Source organism: Diplotaxodon limnothrissa, linkage group LG9, assembly GCF_057381915.1.
Source record: "Diplotaxodon limnothrissa isolate DT_005_m linkage group LG9, D_limnothrissa_male_GT1.1, whole genome shotgun sequence".
Taxonomy (NCBI): domain Eukaryota; kingdom Metazoa; phylum Chordata; class Actinopteri; order Cichliformes; family Cichlidae; genus Diplotaxodon; species Diplotaxodon limnothrissa.
This window is the reverse complement of record NC_140604.1, coordinates 31,863,066-31,880,678: the sequence shown is the minus strand read 5'-3', so window position 1 is coordinate 31,880,678 and position 17,613 is coordinate 31,863,066. Positions and strand designations below refer to the sequence as shown.

Genomic DNA, 17,613 nt, shown 5'->3' with positions numbered 1-17,613 from the left:
CGTCGCTTACTACATCCAAGATCAAATGACACATCCAAGACCGAATCATCGCGCTAACCGTGAGCTCGCTAATCCGGTTCTCCGAACACACCTGCTGTTGACGATTAGTACAGCTGGATGAAGTAATGTGAGATCACTGGGTGTCGTAAAAGGGGCTACGCATCGATAGTAGAAACATTGATCGGCAACCCTCTGATTGGCCGGCGAAAATGTCGAAGGAGAGCGCTCGGTATTTTTCGGCAGCAGAGCAAGAACTCTTGAGTGAGGGATTTCAGGAGTTTCAGAGTTTAATCAGAACGCAAGGGAACACTGCAAAGGCTGCAAAAGCAAGGAGAGAGGGCTGGCAGAAAGTTGCTGACAAATTAAACTCGTAAGTGATAATAATAATAACAATAATAATGGAGTGGATTGATATAGCGCTTTTCAAGGCACCCAAAGCGCTTTACAATACCACTATTCAGTCACTCTCACATTCACACACTGGTGGAGGCAGCTACAGTTGTAGCCACAGCTGCCCTGGGGCAGACTGACAGAAGCCAGGCTGCCATATCGCGCCATTGGCCCCTCTGGCCAACACCAGTAGGCGGTAGGGTAGATTTATTATATTACACTATATTATCCAATATTATATTACATTATATTATATTATGTTATATTATATCCCCTTACACATTAGAGCCACAACAGGACCCACTAGAACATGGGAACAAGTAAAAGTGAAATATAAGAATATTCTACAGAATGGTAATATTTATCACTTATATTGCTTGTAGTCTCTTGAAAAGAGACCCTGAAATAATCTGTTTGTTTGTTCATAACAGCAACCAAGAAAAGGGCAGAGCAAAAAAAAGACAGGTGGTGGTCCTGCACCCCCTCGTCAACAAGTTGGTTAAGTGAATAATACCCTCACGGGAATATCGATATCTCTCAATGAGCACACTGTCGCGCTGAGCTAAAGGATCCTGTCTATCCCGCAATATACGCTGAATTCCGAGGACTCTCCTTATCAATCTTGCACCTTCCGCAATGGGTGGCTCGCGTATACGGACAGGACATGGCTGCGACAGGCTTCCCAAATCCACCTTCGCTTTTATAGCCGTGGTCTCTCATCTTGATTACACAAAGTAATTTGCAATTGCTACTCTGAAATATGAATTACATCTGTAATAATCACATACATGTAATAGAATGTTAATAGTACATTTCCCTTTTTTAGGAAATGACCTGTATGTGTGAAATCAATAAATGGATCAGGTGCTGCACTATCTTTAGTTACATTGATGTTATTTATTTATGGTGAAACAGTGGTGGGATATCGCTGTTGCTTTCGTATAAATGAAGCGGACATACCTGCGTGGCCGCGATCTAATCCTGTTTACATAAAGTAAACCTGCTCCCGAGCAGGTTTACGCTTACGGCTCTGTTGCTATGGCAGCAAGTCCCGGATGAGCTTCGGGGAACCGAACGATCCAAGATCACGCGAAATCGTCAACAATCTAATCCAGCTAACCTACTTAGCGAGGTACGAAGAACGGGCCCCTGTTTGTTCTCTCATTTTAGTTATACTACTATTTTTAAATGGTTGTACAAAATAAAAATAAAAAAATGCCAGGTGTGCATTGGCTGCATTTTTAGATAAATAACTGTATATATTTACACAATGTGTGCATAAGTTTTAAAAGTGTACAATTTATATTTGCATTTCAAGTTCTAAAATAATTTACTGAACATGTCTGTGGTTTTTACAGTAAAAAAAAATACTGCTAGGTTTTATGTTTTTTTTATGTGATTTCAGGAATCTTGTGTTAGTACAACAATAACTATATTTAGACACGTGAGTTTGAACTAAAAACAATGATACCAAACAAGGCAGGAAAAAAACAACCTTTCTGATCTTTTAAATTGGTACACTCCTGTAAGATCACTGAGGTCTGTGGATGCTCTCAGCTGTCCCGAGGTCCAGATTAAACACAGAGGAGACCGGGCCGTTGCTGTGACTGCTTTTAAATTGTGGAACAAACTTCACATCAGGACCTCTCCAACACTGGACACTTTTTAAACCCATCTAAAAAACCCACTTTTATTCCTTGGCTTTTAAATCAGGATGAGTTTGTACTACTTTTATCTTACTTCTTACTCAAATCTTCTAATTTTATGATTCCTTTTAACTTTTATCATGTCGTCCTATGTTTTTATCTCTTTTGATGATCTTAAATGTACAGCCCCTTGGTCAACAGTTGCTGTTTTCAATGTGCTATATAAATACATTTGACTTGACTGGACTTGACTATATAGTCAGGAGTGTTGAAATGCTATGGAGGAACTGCAGTATTTGCAGGAGTTAAGCATGCCAGCTAACATTAAATTTCTGATTCAAACTTTTTCATTTAAACTGAGAGAAAAATAGAGAACAAAGGCAAATGAGATTCTCGAGAAGAATGGCCAAAGAGCATGTTTCCCAGATATTGTTTTAGAAAGAAAGTTTCGGATAACAAATGGAGTTTCAACTGTGCAAAATGTTTATTCTGTAAACTGAATGGAGGAAAACCCAGCCAACAACAGATGGCAGACCTGCCAGAGGAAAGAGTGGTTCCAGATCTGCAACCTTTCAGAAACGTTTCAACAAAAGTTGAATTCCAACAATGGCAGCAGCTACTTAGTTGTAATATTACTCTTTCTGGGTCAGAAAATACACTTTTAAGATATTTTGAGGCGTGAATGTAGTTGTGCAAACGTCAGATATCTGCTCGGTTTACAAGACATCACATACTTGCAAAAGTGCTCCGATGTTTTCGGAGATGTATGAAACTTTTGCGAGATCCCGAGTTAGTTTTGTTCATGATCCTACACAGGTCATGAACAAAATGGGGTTTTTTTTTTTCCATTGTGGGCTAAAGCAGTTAATTAAAAGTAGTCTAACATGAATGTAAATGCTGTAATGTGATTATTTTAATAAACCATGTAACTTGGATAGCTTTGATGAACTCTTTGGAGCCTGATCTCAAGGGTTTTAACTCTGACACTGAAACTAGAAGAGGATCTTTCTGTCTCTGCAGATTCACAGTGATGGGAGTGATTTCAGCCCTGAGTGATCACGCTGATGTTTGCACAGAGCAGATAATTTAGTGAATGTGGTGGCACATTGGTAACAGTGAAACAGTTTATTAGTAACGTGGGATCGTTTGTGTGCAGAGTATGAACTGAGATTCCTGAAGCTCTTGTCACACTGGTCACAGCTGTAGTTTCCTTCCATGTGTGCACGTTCAGGATAGTTACGATTAGCTGATTGTGAGAAGCTTTTGTCACAGTATCTGCACTTGTACGGTTTCTCTCCTGTGTGGACTCGTTTGTGTGTTTTAAGGTTGCCTGCAGTGATGAAGGATGACCCACACTGATCACAGAGGTGCTTTTTAACCCCACTGTGAATCAGTTCATGATGTTTTAAGTCCCTTAATCTGGTGAAGCTTCTCCCACATTCTTTGCATTTTATCATTTTATCTCCAGTGTGTTTACGCTGATGTTCTTGAAGCCCGTCTTTTCGAATGTAAGTTTTTCCACAAAGGTCGCAAAAAAAGTCTTTCCCACCACCACAGTGATGACAGGGTTGAGAACTGGATCCATCTGTGTCGCTCTGCTTCTAAACAAAGACACAAAGACAGTGTAAGTCAGTCCTTCAACATTTTTATCCTGAACGTTGCCTGAACTAAAGAACATCTCTGCAGACGTCCAATTACTGTTTCAGTTAACATGCTCAGTTTACTGGGCTGCAATAACTACAATACTACCACCATAATACTACAGTAATACTTATTTCATGTTACAGTAACATCTGAGTTACACTGAAGTACTACCACACTAATATTTTCAGGGTAATTTAAAGGCTACCAACACAGTGCTAAACTACTAATGTAACACTGCAATAATACTAATTTAAAATTAAAAAAAAAAAAATTGTGTGCATGCGCCAACCAGCGCATGTTACAGTTGCTGCAAGGCCAGCAATGTTGTTGGGATGGAGCTGGACTCCCTTAGGGTAGTGTCGGAGAGGTGAATGTTATCCAGGATAAAGACAATGTTGGATTCCCATAATGCATTGCGTTTTCCCCTTCCAGTCCCCTTTCTCACTCACTATATATTAATAGACCTCTCTGCACTGAATCATATGTGTTATTAATATCTGATTAATCTAATTGAAATTGAATTGATAATTCCTCCCACCCACTCCATGACATGCTTGCTAGCCACAGGAGCACGTTCAATGAGAGACTGACATTACCAAAGAGCACCCCTGAATGGCACAGAAAGTCATTCCTGCTTGTGGCAATAGTGTGTGTGTGTGTGTATATTGTGCTATTTCTTTCTTCTTGTGTTGTCTGTTTTTGCTACTGCTTGTACTGGAGCACTGTAACCAACATAATTTCCCGTAGGATCAATAAATTCTGATTCTGACAATACTGCATTAATGACACTGTAACTGTGCATTTAAAGCACTCAGCTGACTGGGACAACAAAAACACTACTACCCCCATGACACTGCAATTATAACATTAAATTAGTATTTTAACACTAGTGTCTAAAAGTACTAAAGTTAAAAACAAGCAATGATACTACTGCTACAATATTACAAAACCGATACAACTTTGTTAACCATAATAGAAGATTACTGAATGTTTGGTTTTGTACTTATTTTCATTTGTGTTTTATTTTATTCCATGTACACCTGACAGAGGAACGAGCCGCTGTAAACAAAATGCCATCTATGCGGAAATAAAAACCATGTTATGATATACCAGGAAACGTTAAATAACACATGAATTATCAATTTTCAGCACTTTTAGTTTTTCATGATCGTGTAAACAAAAATCATAACTGAAATGTAAATCTGAATAATCACTCAGAGCTGCTTTTCCATGCAGTAGAATTGCTAACATGCTAACACAGTTTAATGAGCAGAGTTGTTCCAAACAGTCAGGCTAAAATGACAAGATAAAAATATAAATACATACCTCACAGTAACTGCACTTGGAGAGTCTCTTTCTGGTGTGGATCTGTTGGTGTCGTCTCAGGTGATGTGGAGCTTTAAAAGTCTTCTCACACAGGTCACATTTATAAGGTCTCTCCTCCGAGTGGGTCAACATGTGTTGTTGTAAATGCGTGTTGGTTATAAACTGTTTGCCACACTGATCACAGCAGTACACATCATGTCCAGTGTGAATGCGTAGGTGTATATTTCGGCTCTCTATCTGGCTGAAGGTTTTTCCACAAAAGTCACAGCTGTATGCCTTAATTCCAGAGTGGGTAACTAGATGATTCTGTAAGCTGCTACTGTGAGTAAAAGCTCTGCCACACTGATCACAGCTGTACGCTTTAACTCCACTGTGGATGAGTTGGTGATTTTTCAGGGAACGCTTCCAGGAAAAAGACTTTCCACACAACTCACAGCTGAACAGTTTCTCTCCAGTGTGGATGACCTGATGACGTTTTGGTGTAGACTTCTCAGTAAAATCCTTCCCACACTCATCACAGGTGTGTGTTTTCTCTCCCTTTCTTCTGTGAGGTTTGTCGGCCTCCTGAGAGCGCTGACTTCTCGCTCCATGTTGGTCCTGCAGTGACAGAGATACAAACAGAGGCAGTGAGTGAAATGCAGTCGTGGAACAAACTCAACCTTCAAACTCCCTCCATTAACACTAGTTTTAAACCTGAAGGTGGAGCGTGACACCAAACACCTTAAAGGTCTCTTATCACCACCTGCTGGTAGTTCTAACACATTACATCCAACCTGGTGTTAAAAATAATTTATGAATGTTTAAACACTTTAAAATATTTTTTCCTTATTTTCCTTACTTTTACTCCCCACATTACAAAACAAATCTGTATTTTGTTGCATTTACAAAACAGATTTTTTACTTTTGTTTTTAGGAATTTGAGGGGAGTTATTTCATCACTAAGGGCATCAAATATCAAACTGATTTGAGCCTGAAAAGTAACACATGAAAGACAATCCTGATCGTGTACTAATCACCAGGGTATGAAACATAAAAAGAGATGAAAGAGGCAAAACTGTGAGTCATAGTCAGGAGTTAAAGTGAGACGTTGTTCTTCTTTCTTTTTTGCACAGCACCTGAACAAACAGGTAATTTCAAATGCAGCGTTTCTATCAACAAACATCAGCAAACACACAAACTGTTTGTGTGCAGTTTGTCTCACAGTGTGTTGCTGGCTAAAGGTCCAGCTGCTGTACATCACAGGGAGAGAAAAGAAAGAGAGCTAACTTCACTCAGAGATGGAGAAAGATAAGACACACAGGACAGGAGAGGAAGAAGAGAGGTTAGATTTAAAGGGAAGGACTGCTCAGTGGGATTTGATCAACTGGAGATTAAAGCTTACATGTAAGTCCTCATGTGTTGAAATCAGATATTGGGTCTGTACATGTGACATTATGTTTTTTCAGGTTGTGAAAGATGCTGCAAAACAATCTGAGGCAGATTAACTGTGTTATTTAAAGACTGCATGAAGATCCTCTGCAGGTTAGTGCAGGATAAACAGGTTAGTTTGCTGAACTGTGATGGATTTAAAGTAAAGAACAGTGTGTGACAGGTGCACAGTGACTGTGGTGCTCATGTCACAGTTAGATAAGATAAGATGACCTTTATTAGTCCCACAGGTGGGAAATTTGTTTCGTTACAGCAAAAGTGCAAAGTTATGTAGCAGAAATTAGAAAACACTGGAATGCAATAAAATGAAATAAAATACAATAGAATAATAGAATAGAATAAAATAAAATAGAATACAAATGCTATATACAACTGAATAAGAAAATACAAAAGTACAACTGCTGCAAATCAGCTGCAAAAGTCTTTCTTGTGGAGTCTGACAGCAGTGGGGAGGAAAGACCTGCGAAATCTCTCCGTCCCACATCGTAGGTGCCGCAGCCACTGAAGGAGCTGCTCAGTGCCGTCAGAGTCTCCTGCATGGGGTGGGAGATGTTGTCCAACAGGAATGACAGCTTAGCCACCATTCTCCTGTCACTCACCACCACTACTGGGTCCAGAGGGCATCCTAGAACAGAGCTCTGCCCTTTCCTGTAGAGGGCGTCTGAATTATGAGACCTGTCCAGTTTATTGTTCAGATGAACACCAAGGTACCCGTAGCTGTCCACAGTCTCAATGTCCATACCTTGAATGTTGAGTGGTTGCAGTGGGGGATGTTTGTGCCTGCGGAAGTCTACCACCAGCTCCTTGGTTTTACTAGTGTTGATCTGGAGGTAGTTCTGCTGGCACCAGTCAACAAAACCTTTGGTCAGTTCTCTGTACTCCTTGTCATCCCCATCAGTGATGAGACCGACTATTGCAGAGTCGTCAATAGAGCATCTGTACTTCTACTTAAGTATAGAGTAAATGTACTTTTGCCTCCTCTGATCATTTCTATAATATTATTTATATCAGTGATGGCCAAATGAAGCTTTCTGAAACACTGAAGCTTGTATTGAAAAAGGTTCATTACTCAAAGCTTTTCAACACAGTCCTCTTTGGTGACATCTGCTGGCCAAAAATATGAAGAGCAGCTTGAATCTACAAATTATAATGAAGCTTCATTATAATTGCCCACTCTACAGAGCTCAGCTGAGAGCTTCTGTCTGATATCGGGCTGCTGTTGAGGTGCTTTGAACGTGTATTTTTTGGGGTGATGAAAAAACTGTTAGGTTTAATGTATGTGTTGTAGGTTGCCCTTTAAAAAGCTACACAATGCCATTTAGAAAGCTAGAATGCTTCTGTTTGCTATCTAGGTAACCTACGCATATGACTACGTGCATGACATTGATAAGGGGAACAAGCAGCCTTGAGAAGAACAGATTCTACCAACAACAATCTGGGAGAGCTGCACTCTCATCATATAACCACACACAATGTATAATCACACTTGCACAGCACAATCACTTCGTAACCAGTTATAGTAGTTTCTCATAGGTAATACAGCAACAAGCTTTATGAATATTCATGTGTGTAACCAATAAAAACAACCTGCAGGGGGAAAAGCAAGTTGAAGTGGGTTGGAGACAACTGCTTCCCCCTCGCGAGTGAAAACTTGAGCTCTGTGTGACCTCGTTCCTGAGTGAGTTTCTGTTTATCCAGCAGTATCAGGGGTAAAACTCTGACAAATGTCCATTTGATTATTAATAATGTTGATGAATAAACCTTCCTTATTTTAACATGTGCTGTGGTCTCTAAAAAACAACATAATATACAACACAGTCATATAACAGGTTGGGAGGATGAGAGTTTTAGACGTGACTGATTATTTGGTGAAACTGTGATATTTTCCTCACCTCCTGTGTTGAGCTCATTGTTTCCTCTGTAGTGACTCAGCTGAGTCCAGATGGCTGAAAATGTTCCTCTGCTGCTCCGTCAGACTCTTCTCCTCCTGCTGATCAGCTGGGACACAAAACAGATCTTTGTTAGGCTCCACACTGCACTGAAGAGTCAAAGTGTCTCATATGTTCATCTGACAACACAAAGTACAAATTTCACTCTGGTTGCTTGTAGAAATCTTGTGAGACGTGTTGTGCTGCAAAGTGAGGAAACTCTCTCACTCACTTATACTTCAGGAGGAACTTTGTGACATTGGCTCTAATATTCTAAGCAGCCCTTTACTATGACAGGGCCAGAAAGTCCTATTTGAAGGTTTGGGAGAAGGACCATGTTAAAGGTGGATTGGGGTTTATACACTTTGTTATGATACAGGTAAGGCTGTAAGAGCCTGAGAAGGTGTCCTGAATGAACCTCTAAAACCAGTTTTCAGCTAACGACTCTGCTTCAGTCTGGAAAACAGCAACTACAAGTTTAAAGACTCCATCAACAATTCACACCCAGCAACAGCCTGAACAGCTCCTCCTGTGGTTTCCACAAACAGGGACAGACCTGTCACTCCCCCACCCCACACTTTCCACACCTTCAGCCCCCCAGTCCCACCACCTCCACCATTCCCCAAAAACCCACTAATTAAAGCTCATTGATCAAATGCTGTGATTGCAGTGACTCACTCTCTGTGAATGGTACTCATGGCCATTGATCAGCAGTCTTTGATTAATGAGCTTTGATCAGTGGTTTCAGTGCTTTCCTTCCTGCTTTGACTGCAGCTGTGTTTGACACAGGAAGACATTTTTACATTCTTCACGATTATACTTTATTCTTTTTGGGGGAAGTGCAGCTTTAAACCTTCACATGATTCAAGTCAACCCAACAAATCAATCTGAACGATCACAGGTGGGAAAAACTTCTGTAGACAAAATAAAACAAAACCCAACATTCAATCCACAACATGATTAAAAACATGATTCTCCCAAATCACCAAGAGCTGCACATTAACCACTGTGAGATTATTATTCTATCATATGTTATCCTATGCCTGTAATCGAAATGAGTGAATCATTATACTGCTGTAAGCAGCATCATACTTCTTATTATAGAGAGTATAATTAGTATGTAGCTGTAGTTCTAGTTTGCATTATACTGCTGAATTAAAAAGAATGTGAGAATCACTAGATTTATCAGATAGGTTTGTATTATCCTATACTGTTGATTTACTGTGAATGAGCTACACTGTCTCATGACATTTCATACTGCTGAGTTAAGAAGAGAATACCTTGTGCAGAGAGCACAAAGCACATTCCACAGGAGCTTCACCCCTTGTTGGAAGCAGATAAACAGGTCATAACTCACTGAGAGAGAGAAAGAATGTGAATGTTTAGGCTTTTACGACTTGGTAGGGGCCACTAGAGGCTATAAGAGCTTGAGTAACCCTCCACCAGTTGGAGATTTGCTGTGACCCTCTGCATGCATGTCTCCCCATCCGGATGGTTTGTGCTCAAAGGTGTTGAACTGTATGTAATAAAGTAATTGTTGATTGAGCATTTATACACCGAGTATTGTCCTTCCTTCAGCCCAAAGATCGAAAGAATTGGGAGAAATTAACACCACCACAATATATTTTTATTCTCTGTGCTTTCAAATATGAACACTGTTTACTTTCATCTCTGTTTCATTAGTTTTTGTTAACATCTTCCTGTGCATCACTTTACAGCAGCCACACTCATTAAAATGAGACTTTGTAGGAGTTCACTTCCTCTCATGTGTTCATCCACAGCAGCTGGACAATAAAGTTTATTGTGACCCTGATACTGCAGCAGATCGCTCTCATCCATTTCCTGTTATCACTTCAAATAGAAATGAGGCTGTAGAGGTTTGGTGCAGGCAGAAAAACAGCTGCAGGGACAATGAAAAGACTTTTCTGCTCCAACTTCTCCCAGCATGCTGAGCTAATGATTAGTTGGTGTTTTTCTCCAAACACTCTCTCACTCTTCTCTCAACGTGTTCACAATAAACTGTGAACAGACACCGAGGAGAGCAGCAGAAGACCTCATTCAGGAGCTAAACTCAACATGAACTGAACTCACAGTAAAGTTAGCTCGGTGCTTACCTTTAGATGAGCCCACAAACCGAGAGAAACTCCGCGATGAAGCTGCAACTCTTTCCAAACACAGGAAACAGATCAGGGAGCAGAGACCCACGTGGTTCACGCTGATCTCGGCTACGATCCAGGAGACAAGGGTGGGCAGATCGATGCAGATATCGATCCAAACGGTGGTTTAGTTTGTTTTATCATCCAAATTCACTCTTTTACTCGCTTAGGAAGAAACGGTAGCTCCGTCTGAGTTGTCACTGTCACTACCCGATTCGTACCGTTCACTTTAAAATCATTAATGAGGTTTATCCAACCAATGAATTCTTAAGACGGAAATTAAATTTAGATGTGAACGCCTGCACATTTTGTGAAAATGATATTGAAAGTCTGGATCACTTGTTTTTCAACTGTGAATCAGTGCACTCCTTCTGGACTGACATGTGGAGCTGGCTGCAGTCCAGGAGAATTCAGTTACCACATTTGACGGTGACAGTAATAAAATTTGGAATACTTGCTGAGAATGCAGATTTTGACCTGTTGATTAGGACGATTTTGTTAATGGGAAAAATTTTTATTCACAAATGCAGATACTTTAAAGCTAAACCATGTATAAACAGATGGCTGAATGACTTTAGACTCTGGGCTAAATCGCTGAAACTTGTGAATAACAAGAAAGCCCATAAACTTGTTGTTTTATTTAAAGAGTTTAACCTATGTTAAAAAAAACAAAAAACTCCCTATTTTATAATCACGACTGCCCTTTTTTTGCACGTTAGTTTTTGCCTTTGGTTCGAATCCTTCAATGACTGTTCTTTATTTTTGTGCTAACTCTTTTAACTTTGTGCTTATTGTTGTTGTTTTTGGTTTTTTTTTGTTCGTTTTATTTGTTTTGTTTGTTTTGCTATAATGCTCAACCGAGGATGTAACATAATCGGATTAATGATGGTGCCTTGTATGTTAAACTGTTGTTTGTAAATAAAGTTTAATTTAAAAAAAAAAACAAAAAACAAAAAACCCGATCCGTACCGGAAACCCGATCGGTACCCCGCATGCGCAAAAGGTTTCTACTTCCGGTCGTAGCGTTTTTCGATAGTTATGGGTCAGAGTATCTGTTAAGATGTTAAGAATAACAAGTATATCTTAAAATGTTTGCAATAATGAAGCATTTCAGTACAATGTAGACATAAACGAAAAATAAAAAGAACGTTACGGATCAGGACTCTCCGATCCTTACTGCGCATGTGTAAAGTCTGACCGTACAAATCGGGTCTACCCGATCCGTACCGCGCATGTGCAGATGTTTTCTTCTTCTTTTGTTCGTTTAATGGCAGTTTACTCCCCAGTGTACGAGGATACCGCCACCTGCTGACCGTGCGAATAAACCCTATTATAAACTGAATTATCGTCATTACAAACGTGTGTTAAATCTGATTTAGCGATAGTCGAGTGTGTTTATGCTTGTCTGTGAGGAGAGGATTGCTGGAATAGTGATGATGATGTGCGCTATCACTGTCAATTGTCAGTAAACACTTCATCTGGCTGATGAATCTACACGTGTTTTTTTTTTTCATACTTTAATTAAATTTATGCACATATTACAATCTCTCGTTGGGAGACAAAATTAGTGCAACAACATCTTGAAAAGGTTGAATAAGAAACCAAACGAAATAGTAAAAAAAAACCCCACATATATACATATACATAAATATATGAAGGCCATTTTTATGACATATAACAGTTTCCTTTCTGCGAACACTTTAACATACATGTGGCTTACTTAGTACACCAAAAACACAATCATTAAAAGGATAGAGATTGAGTCCCATTGTCGCATATCAAAGCAGCCTCTTTACATGAATCCCTCAGTAATTCTAAAGATGACAAAAAAGATTTTAATTCAATTTTCAATACAGTTAGGGAAGGTCTTTTACTTTGCCATTTGCATTTGTGTATGTGGTATTTGCCCATAATTATCACCACCTTGTGTAGCATGGACAGTTCCTTAGATGGATCACCATTATTATATAAAACTTGTGTTAGCGTCAGTGGGGTCATCCCATCTATTCTTATACTCAACCAGTCTACTAGATCTTGCCAAAAGTCAGTTGTTACTGAGCAGGAAAAAAACAAATGATCAATACTTTCCACATTTTGTGAACAAAATCCACATGGCTCTACCTCAAACCCAAACCTTTTTCTAAGCATTTCAGCTGCTGGGTAATATCCATTAATTATTTTAAATTGCATTTCTTTGACTTTGGGGGGGATAGGCCAACTTAAAACATGTGTATATTTGTTCGTTATTTTAACGTTACTCCCTTTTAATTTTGTGTTACTGTTAAAATCGTGAAATAATTCATTTTTAAATATTTTGTTTATGGTTTTATTATTACAGTTTTTATCAGTCAAAGGAATCTGATTTAGCTGTAGAGAAGGTAAACTAATTTGTCCCTTAGAGTAATATAAATAGCCTTGTATCAAACTCAACAGAGGTAAGGGGATCGCCTTACAAACCTTGTCATATTCTCTAAGGCAGGGGTGCTCAATACGTCGATCGCGATCGACCAGTCGATCGCAAAGGTAGTATTGGTAGATCGCATGGCATTAAAAAAATAGATGCCAGCCTATCATCCATCCCGTCATTTGATTGATACAGGGAAGCCAGTCAGATGACATCAGATTTTTTTCTGACGCTTAGGTCGCTGCGCATGCGCAAACAGCGGCGCGAAGTGTAGTAAAACTGACAAGCTAGTCAGCGAGTTAACTCCAATTTTTAGCTCTCGGTTTTTTCTCTTAAACCTGGCCGTCAGCAGCTACTGTCCGGACTATGCATCCCTGGCTGATTCAATTCAGTGCAAGTCATCAGAGTAAACTCAGGTAATGACAAAAAATTTACATAGTTAATTGTGTTGTGAAATATTGGATATTGCGGTTATGCATGTATATACATTGTAGATATAAAGAATCCTCAATATATTTATAAATAAGTATATGTTTTGGATTTTTGTAGTGGGTAGATCATTTTGACTTGGTCATTTTATAAGTAGCTCACATGCAGAAAAAGTGTGAGCACCCCTGCTCTAAGGGAACACTGAATGTTAAACTTTGCATTAAAAACACCCACTGAGAGAAACTGTCCCTTTTCATCAAGTAAATCTGTTATAAAGATAATGTTTTTTTCATACCACTCTTTAATGAACAATGACTTCCTATTAATTGTAATGGTCCTGTTATTCCACAAGGTGGAGCAATGTGGTGAAAAGTTATGGGCAAAAACCTTCTTCCAATAAGACAAGACCTGCTTATGATATTCTGACAGTTTCACAGGCAACTTCAATATATCAAAATCACATTTCAGGAGAAAATCCAACCCTCCCACCTTTTTGAAAATATTTTTTGGGATATGGAACCATATGGAGTAAGGTTTCAAGAGGAAGGCTTTTATCCAGTTTATTTTAAATACTCCAACCATTAATTGAAAATCAATTGTCTTTATACCACCTTTAGCGTAATCTTTGACGAGTTGTGATTTTTTAATGTAATGTGTTTTATTGCGCCAAATGAATTGATAGATTATAGAGTTAATCTTTTTAATACTTTTCGGGGTAATGTATAATGAGTAAGCTGGATAAACCATCTTTGAGACGCCCTCTGATTTGGATAATAGATTGCGTCCAAAAATTGTGAGGAACGGATTTCAGCATGAACGATCAGTTCCCCAGAGAGATCCTGGAACGACGCAGGGTCCTCTTCCCAGTCCGACGTAGTTTTATCCAGAAAGGCTCCCGGGCTGTCATCGCCGTGGACCGGCTCTACGTGGACGGACAACTCTACCGCGACCCCGGCACCACTCCATGGCTGTATTGACTGCACACCAAATAAGAATCCGCTGCACTATTCTCTTCACTCACACTCTCTTGTATTAACTTTTGCTTAACTATGTAATATCAGCTTGCTAATTTAGTATAACGTCACTCTCCGCCAATGCCTTAATTGGAATGTTTCCGTTTCTATTTCTTTTTCCCTCTCTCTCTCTTGCTCTTTGGTTTATTTGCTTCTCTTTTCTATCACTATGTCGATCACCTGTTTCCCTATCCATCCACAAACAACACTGTCTATTTCTACATGCTCACTCTGCACGATCACGCACACACATGCATTTAAAGGCAACACATTTACAACAGCCACACAGCGCACACAGATATAGGACACACGCACACATTTGCTCATTTTAGTTATTATGCACACACATAGTCAGACCTATGGAGCTTCTCGCCGCGCATTTTCTTCTCTTTATTTACAAAAAAATTATGTCTTTCCATTTTCCTCACCCGTCTAAGTGAGACACACAGCGTACATCATTAGCCACAAACACACAACTATGGGCACGCTAAGATTTGTCACATGTAATGTGCATGGAGCTGGCTCTAGGGAAAAAAGGTTAAAAATACTTAACCAACTTAAAAAAATTACAGGCAGACGTTTTTTAATTACAAGAGACCCACATGCCTGTCCCAGGTTTGAATAAACTTAAAACGCCTGAGTTTCCTAATCTGTTCTCAGCCTGTTATAATTCTAGACAAAGAGGAGTAGCAATTCTAATGCATAAAAATATTAATTTCACAGTACTCGATACAGTTATAGATCCAGAGGGCAGATTCCTAATCGTCAAACTATCTATACTTAACCAAAAGCTAGGTATTGTAAGTATATATGGTCCAAATGTTGATAACCCCTCATTCTTCCACGTTTTTTTTAGTACACTCTCCGAACACCTAGATTGCACAATTGTTCTTGGGGGAGACCTCAACCTGGGACTAAATGAAGAAATGGATAGGCTCAATACAGCAGGAACTCAGCGTAATTGGCAGTCCACAAATATAATCAAACAGTATATGAGCGACTTTGGTCTTTGTGATGCATGGCGCTCCCTTCACCCCAACAGTAAGGAATATTCTTTCTTCTCACATGTCCATCACTCCTACTCTCGTCTGGATTATTTTCTAGTCAGCAGCTCACTGCTGAGTAACATTTCAGACACTGAGATTCGTCCTATAGCTGTCAGTGATCATGGTCCTGTATCTTTAACACTAATACAGATGAATAATACTACGCCAAGTAAAAACTGGAGATTTAATACATCACTGCTCAAAGACAAAGAGTTTATCAAATACTTTAAAAAGGAGTGGACTCTATATTTAGGCTTTAATGACATACCTGGAACATCAGCATCTGTCCTCTGGGAAGCAGGGAAAGCCGTGATGAGAGGTAAAACAATCTCTTTCTCATCACATAAGAAGAAAGAAGAAAACAAAAATATTCAGGAACTAGAAAAAAACATCAAATTCTTAGAAAAAGCCTATGTGTCACACCAAGATCAAGAAATATTAAACAAAATACGCAAGACAAAACTAGAATTAAATGAAATTATTAATAAAAAGACTAAATTCTTAGTACAAAGACTTCGCCTGCAAAATTATGAACACGGTAACAAATCCGGACAATTTCTTGCTAACCAGTTAAAAATCAATAAAGAAAAAAACACTATATGTGCTGTTAAAGATTTATCTGGGAATACAATATATGATCTTAAAAAAATAAACAAATTTTTTAGGGATTTCTATGAAACTTTATATACACCACAAAAAACCCCATCTAAAAATGAAATTGATCAAGTTCTCGACAACATAACTCTTCCAAAATTATTAGACACCCAAACAATGGCACTGGATTCGCCACTGACACCAGGTGAACTCCAGGAAGCTCTGATAAGTATGCCCAATAATAAGGCTCCAGGTCCAGACGGCTTTTCAACAGATTTTTACAAAGAATTCTGGACGATTCTGGCACCAGTTTTTCACAAGATGTTGCAGGAAATCAAAGAAAATGGTAGACTACCACCAAATATGAACTCTGCAAATATCAGTCTCTTACTAAAACCAGGCAAAGACCCTGTATTTCCTTCAAGCTATCGTCCAATATCCCTTATTAATGTAGACCTTAAAATAATCTGCAAAGCTCTCTCAAAAAGATTAGAGAAAATAACCCCCCTTTTAATTCATCCTGACCAAACTGGTTTTATAAAAGGTAGGCACTCATCAACAAATACACGTAGATTACTTAATTTAATAGACTACTCATGCAGTAAAAACATTGAAACCGTAATATTTTCTTTAGATGCAGAAAAAGCATTTGACAGAGTTAACTGGAAATTTCTATTTGCAACTTTACACAAATTTGGGTTTGGATCCTCTTTCATAAACTGGTTAAAAATATTATATAATTCCCCAACAGCTTGTGTCAGAACAAATGACCAAACATCCTCCAGCTTCTGTCTCCTGAGGGGCACCAGGCAGGGATGCCCACTCTCCCCTTCACTGTTTGCTATTTTTATTGAGCCACTAGCAGCAGCAATTAGACAGGCTACAACAATTTAGGGCAGAAAATGTAAGAATGTAGAACATAAAATCAGCCTTTATGCAGATGATGTGTTACTTTTTCTCCAAAATTCACAAACCAATCTCTCTGGGGTAATTGCATTAATAAATTCTTCCTCAAGTGTCTCAGATTATTCAATTAACTGGTCAAAATCTACAGTTCTTCCGATTAATTGCTCCTTCCATAATTCCTCTCCTTCCCCACTGCAATCTGGAAATATAAAATATTTAGGTATTAATGTCTCTCCTAAGCTTTCAGAATTAACTAAATTAAACCACATCCCACTTTTAAAGACAGTAGAAGGCAATCTGGCTAGATGGAAATCTTTACCCATATTACTCATGGGAAGGGTCGCTGCTATAAAAATGATGGTCTTGCCAAAAATAAACTATTTATTTTCAATGATCCCAAATAAGCCATCACAAGATTGGTTCAGATCTCTAGACTCGTATATTTCTAAATTCCTTTGGAAAGATAAACCCCCACGTATCAGCTTAAAAACACTGAAAAAGACCAAGGATAAAGGAGGATTAGATCTGCCTAACTTTAATCACTAGTTTTTAGCCAACAGGCTTCAGTTCATCTCTAGATGGTTTAAACACACCCTCTTAGATGAACCTTGGATAGATGTAGAACACTGTAATAACCTAGAAATCTCAAACATCCAACGACATGAATGCTTCAAAAGCGTCAGCATCAGCTCTTCTCTGACAG

At 38.9% G+C, this 17,613-nt stretch overlaps 1 protein-coding gene across 1 annotated transcript in view; it reads right to left on the bottom strand.

Moving 5' to 3' along the window:
• Positions 1-3,020: 3,020 nt before the first annotated feature.
• The window catches only part of LOC146625875 (uncharacterized), a 36,664-nt gene continuing 22,071 nt past the window's right edge, over positions 3,021-17,613 (bottom strand). The window contains exons 5-6 of the mRNA XM_085363007.1: positions 5,007-5,603; positions 3,021-3,637 (exon numbers count right to left, since the gene is read on the bottom strand). Of these exons, the coding sequence (XP_085219133.1) occupies positions 3,059-3,637; positions 5,007-5,603 (1,176 nt within the window). The 3' untranslated portion in view covers positions 3,021-3,058. The remainder of the gene's footprint in view (positions 3,638-5,006; positions 5,604-17,613) is intronic.